Genomic DNA, 20,091 nt, shown 5'->3' with positions numbered 1-20,091 from the left:
CTTTCCCTGTACGGCGACAGCAGCGATCTATGAAACACTGGATGCACCCTCATGTCCTCTGGCAGTGCCAGCCTGTATGCCACCGGGTTTACCTGCTGCGTGACCGTGAAAGGGCCCAACCTTCTGGGTGCCAGCTTCTTGCACCTCCCTCTGGTGGGAAGGCCCTCCGAGGACAACCAAACCTTGTCCCCCACCCTGATGACCTCCCCCGGTCGCCTGTGGCGATCTGCCCCCTTTTTGTACGCTTCCTTGGCCCTCTCCAAGTGTTCTCTGAGCTGCTGGTGCACCGTCTCCAGCTCCTCTGCCCAATCCTCTGCCTGCGGGCCCTCCTCCTCCTCCTCCCCCTCCCTCTCCGGGAAAGATCTGAGGTCGCGCCCGTAGTTGGCCTTAAAGGGCGGCACCCCTGTGGAGACGTGCACCGCATTGTTGTAGGCAAATTCTGCCAGTGGCAGGCGATCCACCCAGTCCGTTTGCCTCTGGCTGACGTAGCATCTCAGGTACTGCTGCAGAATGGCGTTGACCCTCTGTGCCTGTCCATTGGTCTGCGGGTGCCGAGCCGTCGACAAGCTAACCTCCACCTGCAGGAGGTTCATGAGCCGCCTCCAGAACCTGGAAACAAATTGGCGGCCTCTATCCGAAATAACCCTTAAAGGTAATCCATGCAATCTGAATACGTGGTCAACAAACAGTTTGGCTGTCTCTTCTGCAGAGACCGCCCTGGCACACGGTATAAAATGGCACATTTTGGACATAAGGTCCACCACCACCAACACTGCGGTCTTGCCCCTGGACGACGGCCGGTCTGTGATGAAGTCCATTGACACTACTTCCCACGGCCTGTGCGGGGTGGCTAATGGCTCCAGCAACCCTGCTGGTGCTGCTCTGACCACCTTTGCTCGTTGGCAGGTGTCACAGCCCCGTACATAGTCTCTGACATCTTCCCGCACCCCTGGCCACCAGAAGTGTCTCATGACTAGGTGAGCGGTTTTGTCCCTTCCAAAATGACCCGCCGTTGGGTTGTCGTGCATCTGCTTGAGGACCTTACGTCTAAGCTGGGTGGTGGGCAGGTACAGTGCACCCTTGTAGAAAAGCAGCCCCCTGCGGTCTGTGAAGTCTTTTGCCTGCTCCCTCCCCCCTCTCAGTTCTCTGAAGATGCGGGTGGCAAATTCATCAGCTGCTGTCAGTGCTGTGAGTTCTGCCTCGCTCACCACTGCTGCTCCGCAGGACCATGCTGATGGGGGGGAAATGTGCCTGGGTGCTGGTGGCAACTCCTCCTCCATGTACTCTGGCTTGCGGGATAGGGCATCCGCCCTGACATTCTGCTCCCCCGGGATGTAGTGGATGGAGAAGTTGAAGTTCGAGAAGAACTCTGCCCACCGTATCTGCCGCTGGTTGAGCACCCTGGCAGTTCTCCAGAACTCCAGGTTCTTGTGGTCTGTGCACACCTGGATGGGGTGCTTGGCGCCCACCAGGAAGTGTCGCCAGTGCTGGAACGCAGCGTGGATCGCGAGAAGTTCCCTATCAAACACTGTGTAGTTGCGTTCTGGCTGGGTCAGCTTCCTGGAGAAGAAGGCACAGGGTCTCCACTCTCTGTTGGCGTCCAGTTGCAACAGAATCGCTCCCAAAGCCTTGTCTGAAGCATCTGTCTCCAGGCATAGGGGCGCATCCTGCACCACGTGGAACAGGTGCTGGTCTGAAGCGAACACCCTTTTGAGGCTTTCGAACGCTGCTAGCGCCTCCGGTGTCCACCGGAACTTCTGCTTGCCTCTCAGGCAGTCGGTGATAGGAGCCGTGACACGAGAGAAGTTCTTGATGAACTTCCTGTAGAAGTTAGCGAAGCCTAGTAGGCGTTGGGCATCTTTGCGCGTCCTGGGGCTGTGCCAGTCCAGGATGGCCTGCACCTTGTCCTTGTCCATCGCCAGCCCCTTGTCTGACAGCTTGTAGCCTAGGAAGTCCACCTCTTTGGTGTGAAACTTGCACTTCTCCAGCTTCACATACAGGTGGTTCTCCTTCAGGCGCTGCAACACCTCCCTGACATCCTTCACATGCTGCACTGGGTCATTGGAATAGATAAGGATGTCATCTAGGAAGACCAAGCAGTTCTTGAAGAGGAGGGACCCCAGGACGTGGTGCATGAAGGCCTGGAAGCATGCTGAGCCCCCTTGCAACCCGAAGGGCATCACCAGATATTCAAAAGAGCCCAGAGGCGTGAACATCGTGGTTTTCCATTCATCGTCTTCCCGGATCCTGATCAAGTTGTACGCCCCCCTTAGGTCTAGCTTGGTGAAAATCTTGCCCCTGCGTGCCGCTGTCAGGAGATCATCCACTCTGGGCATGGGGAAAGCCACTGGCTCTGTCACTGAATTCAGTCGTCTGAAATCCACCACAAGACGGCGCTGTTGCGTGTCTTTCTTGTCCACCCAGAAGACCGGGCTGCCCCCTGCTGCCTTGCTTTCTCTGATGAACCCCCGCTTGAGGTTCTTGTCGATAAAAGCGCGCAGATCCTCCAGTTCCTGATCTGACATGGCGTACAGCTTGGCTGGGGGTATAGTTGCCCCTGGCACCAGGTTGATCTGGCAGTCGAAAGGCCTGTGTGGGGGTAGGTGGTCGGACTCCGCTTCGCTGAAGACCTCCTGCAGGTCCCAGTACGGCTTGGGTATCGCCTCACCCCCTTTGACGTGCATGGTGGCCACCGTGGCTATTGGAGGCCCCTCCCCTGGTTGGTGCTGCATGCAATGTTCCAGACAAAAGTCCGACCCAAACGTGATGCATCTCTGGTGCCAACTGATGGAGGGGTCGTGGCGCGCCAGCCAGCTCATGCCCAAGACGATGGGGGGGTCTGAGATGGTGGTGACGTTGAATGCCAGTGTCTCAGAGTGCCTTCCCACCGTCATTCTCATGGGGGGGGGGGTTTGATGAGTGATGGCCCCTCCCAGCAGCTCCCTGCCGTCAATGGTGGCTACGTGCAAAGGAAAGTCCAGCTGCAGAAGCTGGATCTGGTGCTCTTCTGCAAAGTTTCTCGAGAAGAAGTTGGCAGATGCACCACTGTCAATTAAGGCGAGGACTGTCAGGGGATAGCCATTTGGGAGCGTTAGCGTCACTTCTAGAACCACTCCTGCTCTGGGAGGGGTGGGCTGGCTCTGCTCCTCTCTATGCGGGTGGGCGGGCTGGGGCTGTTGTCTGCTGACTGCGCCTGGCTGCTGCCCCTTGTCTCCTGCAACCAGGCTTTCCCGTTTCCCTGCTGTGGTGCTGCGTCAGTGGGGGAGGGCACAACCGTTCCCGCCTTTCCTTGCCACTCTCTGCGATGTGGGCAGTCTCTGACGAGATGCTGGGGGGAGTTGCAGAGAAAGCAATTCCCGCCCCTTCCCTCCTTGCGTCTTGTCGCCGCTGGGGTTTGAAAAGCCCCCCCGCGCGCGCTATCAATTTGCATGGGTTCCTGGTCCTGGCTGACCCCAGGCGTGGCTTGGAAGGGTTGTTGGGGGAGTGGCTTCTCCTGCGACCGTGGGAACCAAGCCCGCTTTGCGCGCGTTGCTTGCTTGTCGTTCCACCGGGATTCCTGTCTCACCCCCACCGCCAGAGCCGCTTTGCTCAGCTGATCCATATTACTGGGCTTTGGACCTCTCGAGAGCTCATCTTTCACATCCTCATTCAACCCCAGGTAGAACACCGCTTCCATCGGAGGCGAGTGCAGTTCCCACCCCAGTCTGTGCACTAGCATGGTGAATCTCGCCCAATATTCGCGAACTGTCATTGTTCTTTGCCTTAAATTATGCAGTTCCTCCTTGGTCTGGTCCATATGACTATCGGACGCATACATAGTTTTTAAAGCCTCTAGAAATAGTTTGACATTCTTCATGCAAGGATTTTTTGTCGCTATTAACGGTCTTAGCCACTCCCTGGCTGCCCCTGTAAGGTGTTCCACAATAAACGCTACCCTGTGCTCATCATCAGGGAACTCATCATGGTGCAGCTCAAGAGCATACACGATCTCAGTCTCAAAGCCATGATATTCCCTCGGGTCTCCATTGAACTTGCTTACTAGGGTCCCCGCTCTCCTTCCTGGCAGCACTTGGAGTTGGGGGGCCCCTCCCGCCTTGTTTTTCTCGGCATCCAGCTTGTTTTGGAGCTCTACCGCCACCGCCCTTAATTGCTGCTCTTTTTCCTGAAGCGCTCTCACCTGTTCCGCAAGTTGTAGCCGGTCCTCCTGGACCTTCTTGGTTTCTTCTTTAGCTGCCTTTAATTCCCCCTGTGCCTGCAGCGCCAGTTGCTGCAGGTCCTGTTGGGCTTTCTCCGCGATCTGCCGCCATTTCTCCGCCTCTGACGCACTCATCCCGGCAACTCCAAAGTAGCCCAAAAAAAGATTCGGAGGTTGCTGTCACAGTGGCCGGAGCGGGCTACTTCAGAGTAACGACTCTACACAGCTCTGCATTTTATTCTTTTATTGGTGCTGCGTATTTACAGTGCTGAAGTCATTGCTATATACACGGAGCTAGGTGTTCAGTCGGGTTCAGAACCTCCGAATGGCTTTTGGCGCGTCTTTCTCCAACACAAAAGCTTTGGCAGACCCATCCTCTTTCCCCTCCTCTTTCTGCGTAATTCCGGAGTTGGGGGGATGGGTCTCCCCCCCTTATTTGCCCCTTCCTGTCCCACCTGGTACCCTGGCTCCTCTACCTTGCCTGAGCCTCGGACACGACTTCCTGCTTCCCCACTGGAATCGGAACTCTCTCTGCTTTCCCCTGTGCTCGGGGATGGGCTTGAACTCAGGAGGGGAGGGACTTCGCGATATCCCCTGTCCCTCACAATTTATATACCACTTGATTTAAAAAAACAATAACCTCAAAGCAGCTTTCAAAAACACAATAACATTGAGAAAAATTAACAATTGTACTTTAAAACATGCAAAAGTTAAAATACTACTAAGCGATTAAAATTACCTCAACTTCCTAAGCATCTTGCTTAAACAAGAACGCTTTTAGGAGGGCCCGAAAAAGGGTACAGTGAAGAAGCCTGCTTGATCTCAATAGGCAGGGAATTCCAAGGTACAGTTGTTGCCACACTGAAAGACGGAGTTCTTACAAATGCTACAAGTTGTAGCAATGGCCTACAACAATGGCCTCCACAATGAGGTAAAGCAAGGTGGCCGGGGGGGGGGGCTTCTATTTGGAAAAGAATGCAATGCAAGAATGCAATTCAAAACCAAGCAATCTAAACAAGTCAGGGATCCAAGCTTGGCTCCCCAACACATCACCTGTGGGCCGTGATGTACCCACAAAAATATTCCCTGGCACCCATGCAGCACTGCACTCTGCTGCCTTTCTCAAGCTGCTCAAGAGTACCGGTAGCAAGCAAGCGCTGCCATCCCAGTCTTCCTTCTGCTGTACACACACACACACACACACACACACACACACACACACTGTTGCCATGGCAACAGCATGACCCAATGGGAAGCTAGATCCTTCATGCCTCTGGCCAACCTGACTGAGGGAGGCAGGGCAATTCTGAGCCTCTGTCCCATGGGGGATATGTGTGGAGCCTGATGAACAACTTGAAAGAGGGCAGAAACTCTGGCAGAGAGTTGAGGGAAAGACCCCTATGAAGGGGCCCTCCTTGCACATAAGACCGTCAGCACTGTCAGGGGCAGGACTTTGGGGCAGAAGTTCGGGGCCCCTCGCAGCGGAATGAGAAGGGGGACCCCCAATTGCAGCAGGGCTGCAATGTCACATTTTGAACTCAGGCCATATTTGCACCATACATCTAAAACACTAGGATACCCCTGTCAAAAGTAATGGCTTCCCTCAAATAAGTCTTGGAACTGGAGTTTATTATGGGTGCTCAGAGTTGTCAGTGTGGGGTGTCCCAGATAGAATGAGAGAAGGAAAAGGCTAGGGGATGGATAGGTTGGCAGGGGGAGCTTTGGGAGGAGGGGTGAAGAAGCATCTACTAACTGCAGAGGCTCCATGCACTTCTGACAATTTGGGGGAAGAGCATTTGCCCACACTCTGATCCCACCAAGTTCAATGGAACATATCCTATACCACCACGTGGTGCTGTTGCAATGACATGGCAAAGGCGTTGGTTTTTAAAATGATGAAAAAGGAAGGGTGGAATTTTAAAAGGCTCCCAGAGCACCTCGTGGGTAGGATATTAATTTGGGGAAATAAAAAATATATACTGTATATTTACAGTCGTGCCTTGTTTTGTGGCTGGGATCCGTTCCAGAGCCCTGGCCGCTAGCCGAAAAGGACGCAGGGAAAAGCACCGCATTTGTGCATGCGTCCGGAGTGGTTTGCACGATTCAGCGCTTCTGCACATGCGTGAGCAGCAAACCTGGAAGTAACCCATTCCGGTGCTTCCAGGTTTGTTGCGGATGTTCGCTGGAATGGACGCTAGATGAGGCGGACATTCGCGGAGATATTACTGTAGTGGTGAATTGGGGATAATGATAAGTGGGGGTGATTTCTGTTATGATGTATCTTAATTATTGTTTTTAAGTGGTTCGTTTTTCTTACTTTGTAATGCTTTTAAATGCATAAGCCACCTTGAATTCCAGCTTAGGAGAAAGGCAGGATATACATACTACTACTACTGGGACCCAGGTGGCGCTGTGGTTAAACCACTGAGCCTAGGGCTTGCTGATCAGAAGGTCGGCGGTTTGAATCCCTGTGATGGGGTGAGCTCCTGTTGCTTGGTCCCAGCTCCTGCCAACCTAGCAGTTCGAAAGCACGTCAAAATGCAAGTAGATAAATAGGAGCCGCTACAGCGGGAAGGTAAACGGCGTTTCCATGTGCTGCTCTGGTTAACCAGAAACGGCTATGTCATGCTGGCCACATGACCTGGAAGCTATACGCCGGCTCCCTCGGCCAATAATGCGAGATGAGCGCGCAACCCCAGAGTCGGTCACGACTGGACCTAATGGTCAGGGGTCCCTTTACCTTTTACTACTACTACTACTACTAATAATAATAATAATAATAATTTCAGAACCGGATCTGTGTGGGAAATTAACTGGGGACAAATTAATTAAGAGGGACTCCATTTGGTATATATGTGCTGTTCTGCTAAAAGAAAAAGCACTTGAAGCATGCTGAGAGTGCCTGAAGCACCAAGATTTCTATTGTTGCAAATAATATTCTTCCAATTACAAGGTGTAGAAAGACTGTACTGCACCACTCCCCAACAGCAAAGGCGTTGGCATACAGTCTTGAAAATCCTGGAAAGGGGGAGGGGATGCTTCATGATACAGAGTCCAGCATGAAATTATAGAGCCCAAGAGTCCTGTTTTGCTAAAAAAAAATCCTGCCTTTCCATCAAAAGGCTCTCTTTAAAAACTAACACATTTATGGCAGCAAAAGCTTTTGATAATAAGCAAGATCTTGCTTCAGCACATGCATGAACAATGAAGTGTCAGATATTATATATTACATAGCTTTTCTTGTATGCTGAAGATGCAACTGATAAATATACTTTAGGAGCAACCCTGTTCACTTTTTCGTAATCTGTTTCAACTGGTCTTGATATTGTGTTTTTAAATTGTTGTGACCTCTTCTGGGACCCCACAGTAAGGGGTGGCAAGAAAAAAGGGTAGGCCAATTGTGGCAGGACAGGGTTTGGGAGTGTTCAGATGTACTACCTGTCTATCCATATGGTGTTCATTTCTTTTTCAAGAAAATTATCACAATATGCTTGTCAAAGTAGTGTTGAGGAGTGATTTTATTAACACATTAGAGCAAGATTTCACATTGCACAAATAAAAGATGTCCCATTAAAAAAAGAAATCTGTTTCTGTCTTCTTTCATCCGTTTATGTACAACTAACTGACTTTGCCATTGGTCGGGAATGATATACTTTGCAAAGCCACTCTCTACAGATGGAGATATTATTTGCCCTCCAGTACCTCACAATGCACATTGCATTACTTTCAATTAGATGCCCATTCAGATGCTCAGCCCCATTGGCATTCTGACCCAACTACTCCTTATTTAGCTTTCCCCAACAGAAGCTGGATTGGGGCAAAAGTCTTCCAGCACAACACTAGTCGGTGATGAAAGGGCCAACACAGAGTGGCAAAGAGGGACTAGCAGACTAGTTGTCTGTGCTTGGATAAAGCTGATGGTTCCCCTCATCCACCCACAAGCAGAAACAGAAGGCTGTGAACAAGGCAACAATGGCTGCAAATAGATATTTGAAGATGGTTTCCTCTTATCCAGGCTAAACATACCCAACTCCCTCAAGCATTCCTCATAAGGCTTAGTTTCCAGACCCTTTATCATCTTGGTCACCCTCCTCTGCATATGTTCCAACTTATCAACATCCATCTTAAACTGTGATGCCCGGAACCGGTCACAGTATTCCAGATGTGGTCTGACCAAGGCAGAATAGAGCAGGATTGGGACACTATGCTTCTGTTGATGCAGCCTAGAATACCACTAGCTTTTTTGCTGCTGCATCACACTGTTAACTGATGTTAAGCTTATGGCCCACTAAGACCGCTAGATCCTTTTCACATATGCTACTGGCAAGTCAGGTGTCCCCCATCTCATATTTGTGCAGCTGGTTCTTCCTGTCTAAGTGCAGAACCTTACACTTGTCCCTACTGAAATTCAGTTCTCCAAACTGTTAAGGTCATCTTGAATCTCAACTTTGACTTCTGCAGCATTAGCTACGCCTCCTAGTTGGGTGTCATCCGCAAATCTGAGCTCATTTTCAGCTTTGGCCCACTTTCTCCCTGCAACTGAACTGCTACATGATTAAGATTATTATGAGAGAGGGGGAAAAACTTTTCTCTATCCACATTCTCGATGCAATGGCATAACTTTATAAACTTCTATCATGTCACCTCTTACTCGCCTTTTCTTTAAGCTAAGAAGTCCCAAGCACGACAACCCTTCCTCTTAGGGGAGTCGTTGCACCCCCTGACCATTTTGGTTGCCCTTTTCTAAAACTTTTTCAACTCTGCAATATCCTCTTTTGAGGTGAGGTGGCCAGAGCTGTACATGGTATTCCAAATGTGGCTACACCACAGATTTGTTCAGCAACATACCAGATTTATGTCTTCTTCTAGCTATCTAATCTAATAATAATATAGTGGTACCTCTGGTTGAAAACACCTTGGGTTACAAACACTTCGGGTTACAAACTTCCCTAACCCGGAAGTAGTACCTCGGGTTACAAACTTTGCCCCAGGATGAGAACGGAAATTGTGTGCCTGCGGCACGGTGGCAGCAGGAGGCCCCATTAGCGAAAGCGCGCCTCAGGTTAAGAACGGTTTCGGGTTAAGAACAGACCACCAGAACGAATTAAGTTCGTAATCCAAGGTACCACTGTAATAACAAAAGTAATAATTTTATTATTTGTACCCCACCCATCTGACTGGGTTGCCCCAGCCACTCTGACCCCAAGGTTTTATTCTTGGCCTGTCACTGCCAGTTCAGACCCCATGAGAAAATATATGCGAGATTAAGAATCGTTGCCCCAACATGCAGCATTTTACACTTGTTTGCATTGATTGGATTTGCCATTTTACTGCCTGTTCACTCGGTTTGGAGAGGTCCTTTTGGAGACCTTCACTACCGGTATCTCTTTCTGTTAACAATCCTGAACAATTTAGTACCTTCAGCAAACTTGGTCACCTCACTGCTCACCTGTAACTCTAGATTGTTTAAGCACAGGCTAAAAAGCACAGGTCTGGAAGGACAGATCGTGAAGCTGAGGCTCCAATACTTTGGCCACCTCATGAGAAGAGAAGAATCCTTGGAAAAGACCCTGATGTTGGGAAAGATTGAGGGCACTAGGAGAAGGGGACGTCAGAGGACAAGATGGTTGGACAGTGTTCTCGAAGCTACGAACATGAGTTTGACCAAACTGCGGGAGGCAGTGCAAGACAGGAGTGCCTGGCGTGCTATGGTCCATGGGGTCACGAAGAGTCGGACACGACTAAACGACTAAGCAAAAAGCACAGGTCCCAATACTGATCCTTGGGGTACTTACTCCACAAGACAGCCACATTGCCAAAAAAGAATCCCCATAATTCCAATTTGGTGGGGGGATGCGAAGGAGAGAAAAGGATTCACACTGAATTGCAACAAGCAATTGATATCCCAGAAAACTCTCCAGTTGGGAGCTGTTAAGCTCTAGCCAAGCTCATTCTTGCTGACTAGTTTTTCCCCAAGGCTGGTAGCTATTCTCATCTAGAGTCAGTGGAGCAGCAGGGACCCTGAAGCACTTCCTGGGCACCAAAAATGCAGGCTCACAGAGGCCCACTGCCATCAACCCCTCCAGCTCTTCCATCCCCTCCTTTCTCAGTACAGCAACACCCTCTAGTGTCCACAGACAACCAAGATGCCTCACATCAAACGTGGAGTTTTTTTTTTTTTGTGGGGTGGGGAATCAATACCTTTTCCAGCAGTATATGTAAGATTTTGAAGCCATCAACCTCAAAATCAGCCTTTGGCAACCTGGTGCCCTCCAGATGTCCTTTTAAATTGATTTGTATGTAAGCCCACTCTGGGAAGCTTTTGAGCTGAAGAGTGGGGTACAAAGGCAATAAATAAATAAATAACCCTTATAAAATACCATTAAAAACAATGCAGAATGATACTAAAAATGACTGGCTCATCTTAAAAATTTAAAGGCCTGAATATAACCTGCCATCCTGCCAACATGAATCCTTAATGTGGTCTCCAGGCACTGTCCAGACCCAAACCTGATTAGCTTCTGCAAGGGGGTTGGCCTCATGATCTCTGCACTTGGGAATACCCTGTTTCTCATATTTTAAGACATACCCATAAAATAAGCCATAGCAGGATTTTAAGCATTCAAGGAATATAAGCCATACCCCGAAAATAAGACATAGTGATAGGCGCAGCAGCAATGCCGGCCGCGGCAGGATGAGGAGGAAAAAAATAAGACATCCCTTGAAAATAAGCCATAGTGTGTTTTTTTTGAGGAAAAAATAAATATAAGACATGTCTTATAATATGAGAAACACGGTATGTTGCGGCCCAGCCTGGGCTAATCCTCCTTCACACCCAATGTGGCAGACGGAATGATCCGTGATAATCTCCAGCTCCAAGTCCAAGTGTTTCTGGGATTTCCAAACTCTTTGGGGACTCTTTCTTGGTTTAAAATGCTGGCCTGTATCTAATAAGTACAGATCTACAGTATATGTGCAGATGTCACTTGTTTTGGTATTTACTGTGCCTTCTTTTGCTATGAAGGTTCAAAAAGAGGAATTGTGTGTGTGTTTTAAAGAAAAGAGGCTTCTAGTCCACACCTAGCCGCCATGAGGAGGGCATCTACTTCGACAAAATCGGATTCAGTGGCACACACTCACTCACTCACTCACTCACTGTTGCCATCAAATTTGCCCCACTTCCTAGCAAAAGTGAACCAGGTTTCCATTGGTGAGAGGAGATAGTGTGGGTGGAAGGTAGTGTCCACAAATGGATCGCCAACAGTACCATGTATGCAGATTGTAGGGCACAATGTCCACCCCATGAGGAGCATTTCTCCCAGTCAGGCCTGGCACTCAAAGCACCTGTCCCAGCAGAATGCCACAGAGAGGAAAACCTCACATCCATCAGATAAAGGGGTGGAGGCAAATATCTGTTTATTCAGTTCTACAGGAAACATGTGAGCTACGAGAACTACTCAAGAGAATGGCATGGATGGTCCCCTGGCCCAATTGGCATTCCATGGCGATTCCTGACGGTCTTCCCACACAAGGACCAACACCCAGGCATACCAACAGCAAGACGACACACCTGTCACTCTATCACAGCAGAATTCATGACCAAACAGTTGCTATGCCTGAAGGCACTTCTCAACTGACACCATCCAGGTGTTGTGGGGATAATCCAATTATAAAATATAGCCATTTCTTGCAACCAAATATTGAAAAGCATGCAGCCAATAATGTGCATGGTGTAACTTGCTTGCAAATTTATGAGCCAACAAAGGAGAGAAATGGAAAGACCTGGGCTCAGTTTCCCCCCTTCTACCATAGACTTTGCATGTGGCCTTGAGCAACACATGGGTCAGCTGTGAAATGGAAATAATGCTCTCCTTATGGCTGCAGTAGGAATATACCGTAGTATTATTTGCATTCTCCCATGTCAGGGGTAGGAAACCTCTGGCCCTTTAGGTGTTGGAATCTACCTCCCATCAGCCAATTAAGGAAGATAGGCACTGGAATCCAACAACATCTGGTCGGCCAGAGGCTCCTCATCCTGTCCTATGACAAAATTACTTTGTAAAAACAAATAATCACCAACACACGTGTTGAGATCTTCAGACCCTAAGCAGAGACCCAAACTCATCTACCAAGCTGAGGAAGCACAGCTGCCTCCAATGCTGAACAAAAATCCAAGGAATTTTTTGTGACCTCCTAGATTAATTACAGAAAATTATTTTGGGAGGAACACTGTCCTATTAATGTGGGATCACAGCATCCCTCCTTCAAAGACATTTCCAGATTCCATCTCCGACACTCCAAAAAACTCCAAAGATCTCCAGCTCAGCTAAGCAAACAACAGCCTTCCCAATTACTTCACTGCGAATCAAAAGGTGTGTAACATGCTCACATGGTCAGTCATTAATGGATGAATTATGCAAACAATCAGCGAGAGCAGCTGCGTATTCTCCAATGTTCTGGTCTCCATGACACTGACTTGGATATGCTAACAGACCAATCAGGATTCATCATAAAATGCAGACCTCACCCTACAGATGTCGAATTGAGCTGGATCCCGGATGCAGTATGCATCTCTTTCTGTCTGATGTTCAAAGATGAGAGAAACCAGCTTCTTACCTGGAAGTGCAGGATGATGGTCCAGATCAGCCCCAGTGTCAGCTTGGGGTTCCCATCTGTTATGTCATCATTGCGAATGTTCACCAGCTTCACCTGGAAGGCAACCGAACAGGAAGATGTGGTGAAAAAGCATAGAGTGCTGGCTGCTGCCTCATTGCCTAGCTTTCCCCCACCTTGGTGCCCTCCAGATGTTTTGGACTACAACTCCCATCAGTCTTGCTGATGAGTTGTAACTGAAAACACGGGGAAGGCACCAAGATGGGGAAGGCTAACAACCTTGGGACCCTGGAGGCACCACATGCTGGCTCAGATCAAAGGCCCACATAGCCCACCTGGAGGTCCGGCAACCCCAGGTGCCTGCAGGAAGACCACAAGCAGGGAAGGCAGCATGGCAATACCCATGCCACAAGCATGTGAGCACAGGAAGCTGCCTCATACGGAGCCAGATTATTGGCCTATCTAGCTCAGTAAAGTCTTTTCTGAGTGGCAGCAGCTCTCCCAGGAAAAGGCTTTCCTTGTCTGGGTACAAGATATTAACTGCAGATACTGAGGATTCAGCCTGAAACCCTTTGCACAAATTGCATACAGATTCATTATTTTGCTATTTATTAAGTATATTTAGTGTGGCGGCAACAACTCTGCCTTTTTGATATCAGGCAGTCACATTCACTGTATTCTTTTTGGCACTTGCTGAAGACATTCTCTTATTTAGACTTATTTACCCAAATGTTAATTTGTTTTAGTCTATTCTATTGTGGTTCTAACTTTCTGTAAAATAAATAGATATTTATTATACATGGCAATGGATCCTGTGCTCCTTTGCATCGCAACAAAAATTTTAATGACAATACAGCACTAGATGAACCTTGGGCTCCCTTCCATCTCTACAATTCTGGGGTATATACGCTTGAAGAAGTCTAACCCCACTTCCTTATGGTATTAATACTGCTTCTGGGTATTACTGCTGCTATACCATTCATTTCTACTTGTTTGTTATTCCCCCAAATATTTTCCCCAAAATGAATATGGAGGCCTCATTTATTTACCATGACTAATAGCAGTTGCCAGACATCCTCCTCCAAAAGTTGTCCACTCTCTTTAAAGCCATTGTGGTAGCAAGTTCCTGAAGTCAGTACTATTCAAAGTAAAGAATCCCGACAGGGTGAGTCGCACTAGGAAGGGCACGACGCCCCACTTTCATCTCTGGAGGATTTTCTCTTTCACTGGGCAAACCTGGCACCTTTAGGAGGCAGGTTCTATCCTCCCTCCTTCTTATGCTTTAATTCTGTTCAAATGCATAATGTGTGCCTACTGCAGCGTGTGCCAATATTAAGATTAAAATAGGCCTGCTCAGTGTTTGCTCCTGATATGATTTTCTTGCATTTTCTCTTAAATTAGGGTGTTACTAATGCCAATAGCCTGATGTAGCTCAACAGTGCCACCTAGAGTGTCTGGGATTTCTGGACCCCTATCGTGAAGAAGGAACAAGCATATCCTAGCGGCAGAAAAACAACAAACAACAAAAACTGTTGGAGAAAATTAACAAAAGGAAACCACAAGCCATCAACTCCTTGCATTCTGATCACAGCAAATTTGAAACTGGTGTTTCTTGAGACTTCTGAGGCTCTGAGAAATATGTTTGTGATTGGCCATGTTGAAAATCCTGGCCCATAAGAGTGGCTGTCCTGTCAGTTGATTTGGGTGTGTTTGTGTGTCTGGTTCCTATGTCTGGTCCCTATGGCCCTAGTACATACTCAAGAAGACAATTTTATAGAAAAAATGGTACTTTATATTAATGACAGGGTTTTTTTTAATGACAATACAGCATTATATAATTATTTTCCTTTGTGGTATAGTGGTTAGAGCAGGCACCCCCAAACTGCGGCCCTCCAGATGTTTTGGCTACAACTCTCATGATCCCTAGCTAACAGGACCAGTGGTCAGAGATGATGGGAATTGTAGTCCAAAACATCTGGAGGACCGAAGTTTGCCTGGGTTAGAGTGTCATATTAGGACCTGGGAAACCAGGGTTCGAATCCCCACTCAGCCATGAAGCTCACTGCCTCTCAGCCTAACCTATCTCACAGGGTTGTTTAGGGGGTTAAACGAGGCTGGAGCCTGGTGCTGATAACACCAAGGTTGCAGGTTCAATCCCTATGTGGGGCAGCTGCATACTCCTGCATTGCAGGGGGTTGGACTAAATGATGCTCAGGGCCCCTTCCAACTCTGGTTCTATTATATGATTAAGGGGGGAACCATGGATGTCACCATGAGCTCCTTGTGGGGGGGGGAGTGCGATAAAAATGCAACAACAACAAAAATAATATACGATTCTTCCTCTTCCTTTCTTTCCCTGTAATTTATTATCAGACATAATTCTAACCTCTTTTTTTAATCTACAAGTGTGACTTATCACTTTCAAAAATCTAAAGGAGTATAAAGAATGTTATGATGAAACAACTATGTTATCTGAAAATGCCTATGTGGGTATCAAAAGCAGTTCCTGAGAATCAATGAATGAATGAAAACACACCCACACACGCATACACACACATTGGTTTTTGAAACTACACCCCTTCATGTGTGCAGACTCAACCCAGTATCTGCCCACTCCCTCTGTATATGCCTTCCTTTACCCCTCCCCCTCTCTTCCTCTGTTCCTCCACCTCTATGCAGATTTCAAATGGAGGCACTTGTGCAGAGCACAACCAACCAGCAAGCTGAGTGGTAGCTCTGCAGCCTCTAAAACTCCTCAGCTATAGGACGTAGGTATCTGAGAGTGCACATCAGCTGACAAGTCTTCAATGCTGCTCCTAGCATTAAACCCCATGGAAAGGATCCCTCAAACAACAATGTACGGTAAATACACAAAGCTGCAATTGGTCTATTTGGCCCAGTGCTGTCTAACTCAGCATTTGTCAGCCTGGTGCCCTCCAAACGTTTTGGACTACAATTCCCATCAGCCCCAGCAAAAACATCTGGAGGACACCAGATGGGAAAGGCTGGCCTAACTGGACCAGCTGCAGCTTTCTAATGTATTTCTCAACCTCTTTACTGGAGGTCCTCAGAGAGGGTAGCGACCGAATCTGGGACACAACATGCACGGACCCCATGCTCTAGCACTGAGCAAATAGTTCCCTTTCAAGTTCCACTGCACTGCATAGTGAGAAGTGGCTTTGCAATAGGATCAGGGAACCTCCTCTCCATGAGTGCACTGAGGTCCCTGCTTTGTTTCATATACCCCATTTCTCCAAGGGCCTCTGCCCATATATTTCATGGCAGTGTTTTAGAGCTGCCTTTAGCCAGTCTGATTTAGATTGCTTATCCCTTCACCACCTCCCATGCTATCTTTGAAAAAAATCTGCCGACCACGTAAGACGCAAGCCCAAACTTGCTCACCCCACCCTCTGCATTACACAACCAACCCAGTTAATAAAACCTCAGACCACAACTGCCTCAGGACCTGACACTGGAGGAAATGCTTAGTTTATCCACAGAGTTTTGGAATGGGGGCGGGAGGGGGGGGAGGCTTCAAAGGTGAAATGCTTCTTCAAAGCCCAGCCAATGGCTGAGGAATGGTTCACAATGATGCTCTCTTGCACCGTACCCCAAAATGTGCTCACAATGGTTGTCTGAACCATTGATCACAAACATGAACTGCATTATGGTCCATAACCAACTCTGAAGTTCAGCCGAAACTTGCAGAACTGTGACTTCCATTCATAAGGATTTATCGGCCCTGAGCACAGTGATAGTCAAGGGTGGTGCAGTAGGCAAAGAAGACCTGGCCCCATGCAAAGTAGAGCTTAGGGACTCAAACTGTCACAGTGCCAAAATATGTGCCTTTCCCTCTTAAATCTTCTCCTCTCCCATCCCTCAAAGACTTCCTACACCCTGCTGAACGGAAGCCTTTAAGACCCAAAGTACTTCCGGCACTGAGAGGACCAGAATGTTTGGGTACAGCAAGGATCAAAACAGGAGCTTGCAGGTCAGGGGCACCTTCCTGCCTATGAATATTCACTGGGAGGCACTTTCATTATACTGTTTTTGATGGCAGCTAATGCCTTTTGTTGCTGTTGTCTCTATTTTGGAAGAAGAAGAAGAGGAAGAAGAGGAAGAAGAGGAAGAAGAGGAAGAAGAGGAAGAAGAGGAAGAAGAGGAAGAAGAGGAAGAAGAAGAAGAAGAAGAAGAAGAAGAAGAAGAAGAAGAAGAAGAAGAAGAAGAAGAAGAAGAAGAAGAAGAAGAAGAAGAAGAAGAGTAGTAGTTTGGATTTGATATCCCGCTTTATCACTACCAAGAGTCTCAAAGTGGCTAACATTCTCCTTTCCCTTCCTCCCCCACAACAAACACTCTGTGAGGTGAGTGGGGCTGAGAGACTTCAGAGAAGTGTGACTAGCCCAAGGTCACCTAGCAGCTGAATGTGGAGGAGCAGAGACACGAACCCGGTTCCCCAGATTACGAGTCTACCGCTCTTAACCACTACACCACACTGGCTCTCTCCTCATTCCCCAGATCCAAACATTTTCTTAGATCTGAGTGTTTCTAGGCAGGGATGTGCAGAGCAGCACCCAAGCATTGTTCACTGAACATTGAGCATCCATTCTGATTTGCTTGTATTGAGTCAAGCAATTGTTATACTTTCCAGTTCATTTCCCAATGGCTTTCAGGGGGGTGGGAAAGCAGGTTTGTCCCCAGGAACACGAATCCAACTTTAATTGTACAACCTAAATTTGCTGATGTGCGACTGAATCCCACCCAAAAATGGCCACAGGCTAGAAGCACTGAAGAGTGATCTGCGGATTCACAACGGTTCTTGGAGGCTGTATGTTTCTCACCCTGGAATTATGGGGTACTTGGGGTGGTTGTTCTGTTTTTTTATAGCCCTGCATACAATGTGCCTCAACAAGCAATTTCTCCTGAGCTTTGAAATAACAAGATGGAGGAGGCTTTTCTGAAGCGTCTGTGTGGAGGAACCAGCTACCAAGAGCCTCCAGCAAGACTCTGCTGCTCCTTTTAAACACAGGGCGAGGAGCTATCATTAAGCTGTTAACACTCCCCAGGGCAGGGCACGTGCCTTCATCTAAGCCAGCAGGCCCCAGGGAGTCGGGGTAATAAATCTCACCTCTGTTCCTCACCCTTGTCATCATCTTCCTTTTAGAACAGAAGCATCAGGACAGAACAAGCAGGGAAAGGAGGCGCTGCCTGAGATCGTGGACAGAGTTTCATCAGCGAATGCAGAACCACACTGACATGACAGTGCTCCCACCCACCCATTTTTAACAGGCATAGTAAGTCAGCTCACGCAGAAACAGGGAGACACCCCCAGTTCCGTCCAAGGAATTGTCACACAAACTGCTACAGTTTTCCCCAAACAATCCTGGTTATAATATAATATAATATAATATAATATAATATAATATAATATAATATAATATAATATAATATAATATTATTTATACCCCACTCATCTGGCTGCATTTCCCTAGCCACTCTGGGCGACTCCCAACAGAAAATTAATAAAAAAGCAATGTCAAACATTAAAAACTTCCCTAAACAGGGCTACCTTCAGATGGAGGCAGTTAAGATGGCAAGTCTTGGTCCAGCTGGTGCCCCCCAGGTGTTTTGGACTACAACTCTCATCAGCCCCAGCCAGCATGGCACCCGGGGCCAATGGGATTTGCAGTCCAAAACATCCAGAGGGCACTATGCTAGCTACAATTCCTGGGACTTCTTGGTCAGGCTCTCTTGCCATTAAATTTATCTGAAGACCAGCCCAGCATCCTGTTCTCACAGTGGCCAACCAGATGCCTGTAGGAAACCTGTAAGCAGGATCAGAGCACAAGAGCACTCTCCCTTCCTGTGGTTTCCAACAGCTGGTATTCAGAAGTACTGCCACCTCCAAATGCAGAGGCAGAGTATGCCCAGTTGGCTAGCAACCATTGACAGTCCTCTCTTCCTTGAAAGGTGTGTTGGGGAGGGGTCTTACCTGCCGCTGCTTCAGGAAATCCAGGGCAATCTGCACGTTCTGAAGTCGGTGGAAGCGCATCCGGCCCTTCTCCCGTGGCTGAAAGAGACACAGAGCAGACTCAACTCAAGCATTCCTTGGAGCAAGACATAAGGACTCATCTCCAGCCGGCCGGCAAACCTTCTCCTCCATCACTCCAGGAAAAAATGTGAATCTACTTGAGAGGTGTCCTGACACCCACACTGGGTACTCCCTTCAATCTGCCTCCTCACTTTCTCTTAGGGACCTGAGCATGGGCTACTAATGCAAAGTGTGCTTGCATAGCTCAAAAGAAGACCAGACCCTCAGCAGATGACAGGCCTCTTTGCTTTTGTTCTCAGGTCTGCAAATGGCCCAAGCAGGGGTTAGAAGCTTTCGTTCGAAAAGGTAGGAAGAGCAAAGCAACTGGACAGAGAAAGATGGCTAGGAAAGAGGCAAGCAGGTCAACAGCTGATAGCAGGGGCTCCTGTTTTTCATTTGTAAAAATGTCATGAACAACAGTGGGCAAAGCACACCTTAGCTTGAGAACACTAACAAATGGTAGCTTTTTGCAGGAGGACCCAACAAGTTGAACACAGTTGCCAACCATGAGTTCTGTAAGCCTCTTGCTTGTGCTCCCAGCCTATCTGGGACTTGCAAAAACAGGGAAAGGTGGCCAAGGACCTGTCAGGGCACAGCGCATGGCGACAGGTGGGCTGCATTCAGCTTAGTGGATCAAGCCGAAGAAAGAGAAAGAAGAATGCTAATCCAATTCCAGCTTAACTTCAAACAGAGTTGCATACAAAATGCAAGAACGAAGAAGAACTAGCATGGTGGCAACTGGCTGCACTCCCCATCTGTATGAGGTGGTGGGCCTTGTTTCACAGAAAAAGGGCACCCCAGGGCTCACATGTTCCCCAGCTGAGCTGGAGAGTAACTCAGGGCCAAACAAAAAGAGATGGCAGAAACCCACAACTGCATTTTGGTGAATCGCAGCCCACAGAAGGAGCAGATCCAGACTGGGCCTATCATGCTTGAGAAAGAGGTTAGGGGTATATAACCCTTTCCCCTGTTCAATGTATTGCAGATGAAAATCAGCTGCTGCTTTTGGAAACACAGACTGTGCCCCTAAGAAGGCAAACAGCTCCTTCGGGTGGAGGTATTTTTGGGAAGAGAGCACCAGGGAAACAATGAGCTCCAGATTGCTCTGCCCACAACAGGGGCTTTGGACCGAATTTTAAAGAGTCAGGAAACCCAGTAAGAAACCTCCACTGTCTCTCATCGCCAGGATACCTGA

The 20,091-nt window shown here is 48.2% G+C and overlaps 1 protein-coding gene across 11 annotated transcripts in view; it reads right to left on the bottom strand.

Annotated features, from left to right (window-relative positions):
• The window catches only part of MACF1 (microtubule actin crosslinking factor 1), a 292,907-nt gene that overhangs the window by 190,207 nt on the left and 82,609 nt on the right, over positions 1–20,091 (bottom strand). For all 11 annotated transcript variants that reach the window (XM_088672217.1, XM_088672219.1, XM_060275855.2 and 8 more), the window contains 2 exons: positions 18,798–18,875; positions 12,812–12,904 (listed from right to left, as the gene is read on the bottom strand). In XM_088672217.1, coding sequence (XP_088528343.1) covers positions 12,812–12,904; positions 18,798–18,875 — 171 coding nt within the window. The remainder of the gene's footprint in view (positions 1–12,811; positions 12,905–18,797; positions 18,876–20,091) is intronic.

Source organism: Zootoca vivipara, chromosome 6, assembly GCF_965207765.1.
Source record: "Zootoca vivipara chromosome 6, rZooViv2.hap1.1, whole genome shotgun sequence".
Lineage (NCBI taxonomy): Eukaryota > Metazoa > Chordata > Lepidosauria > Squamata > Lacertidae > Zootoca > Zootoca vivipara.
This window is presented reverse-complemented; position numbering and strand designations above follow the sequence as displayed.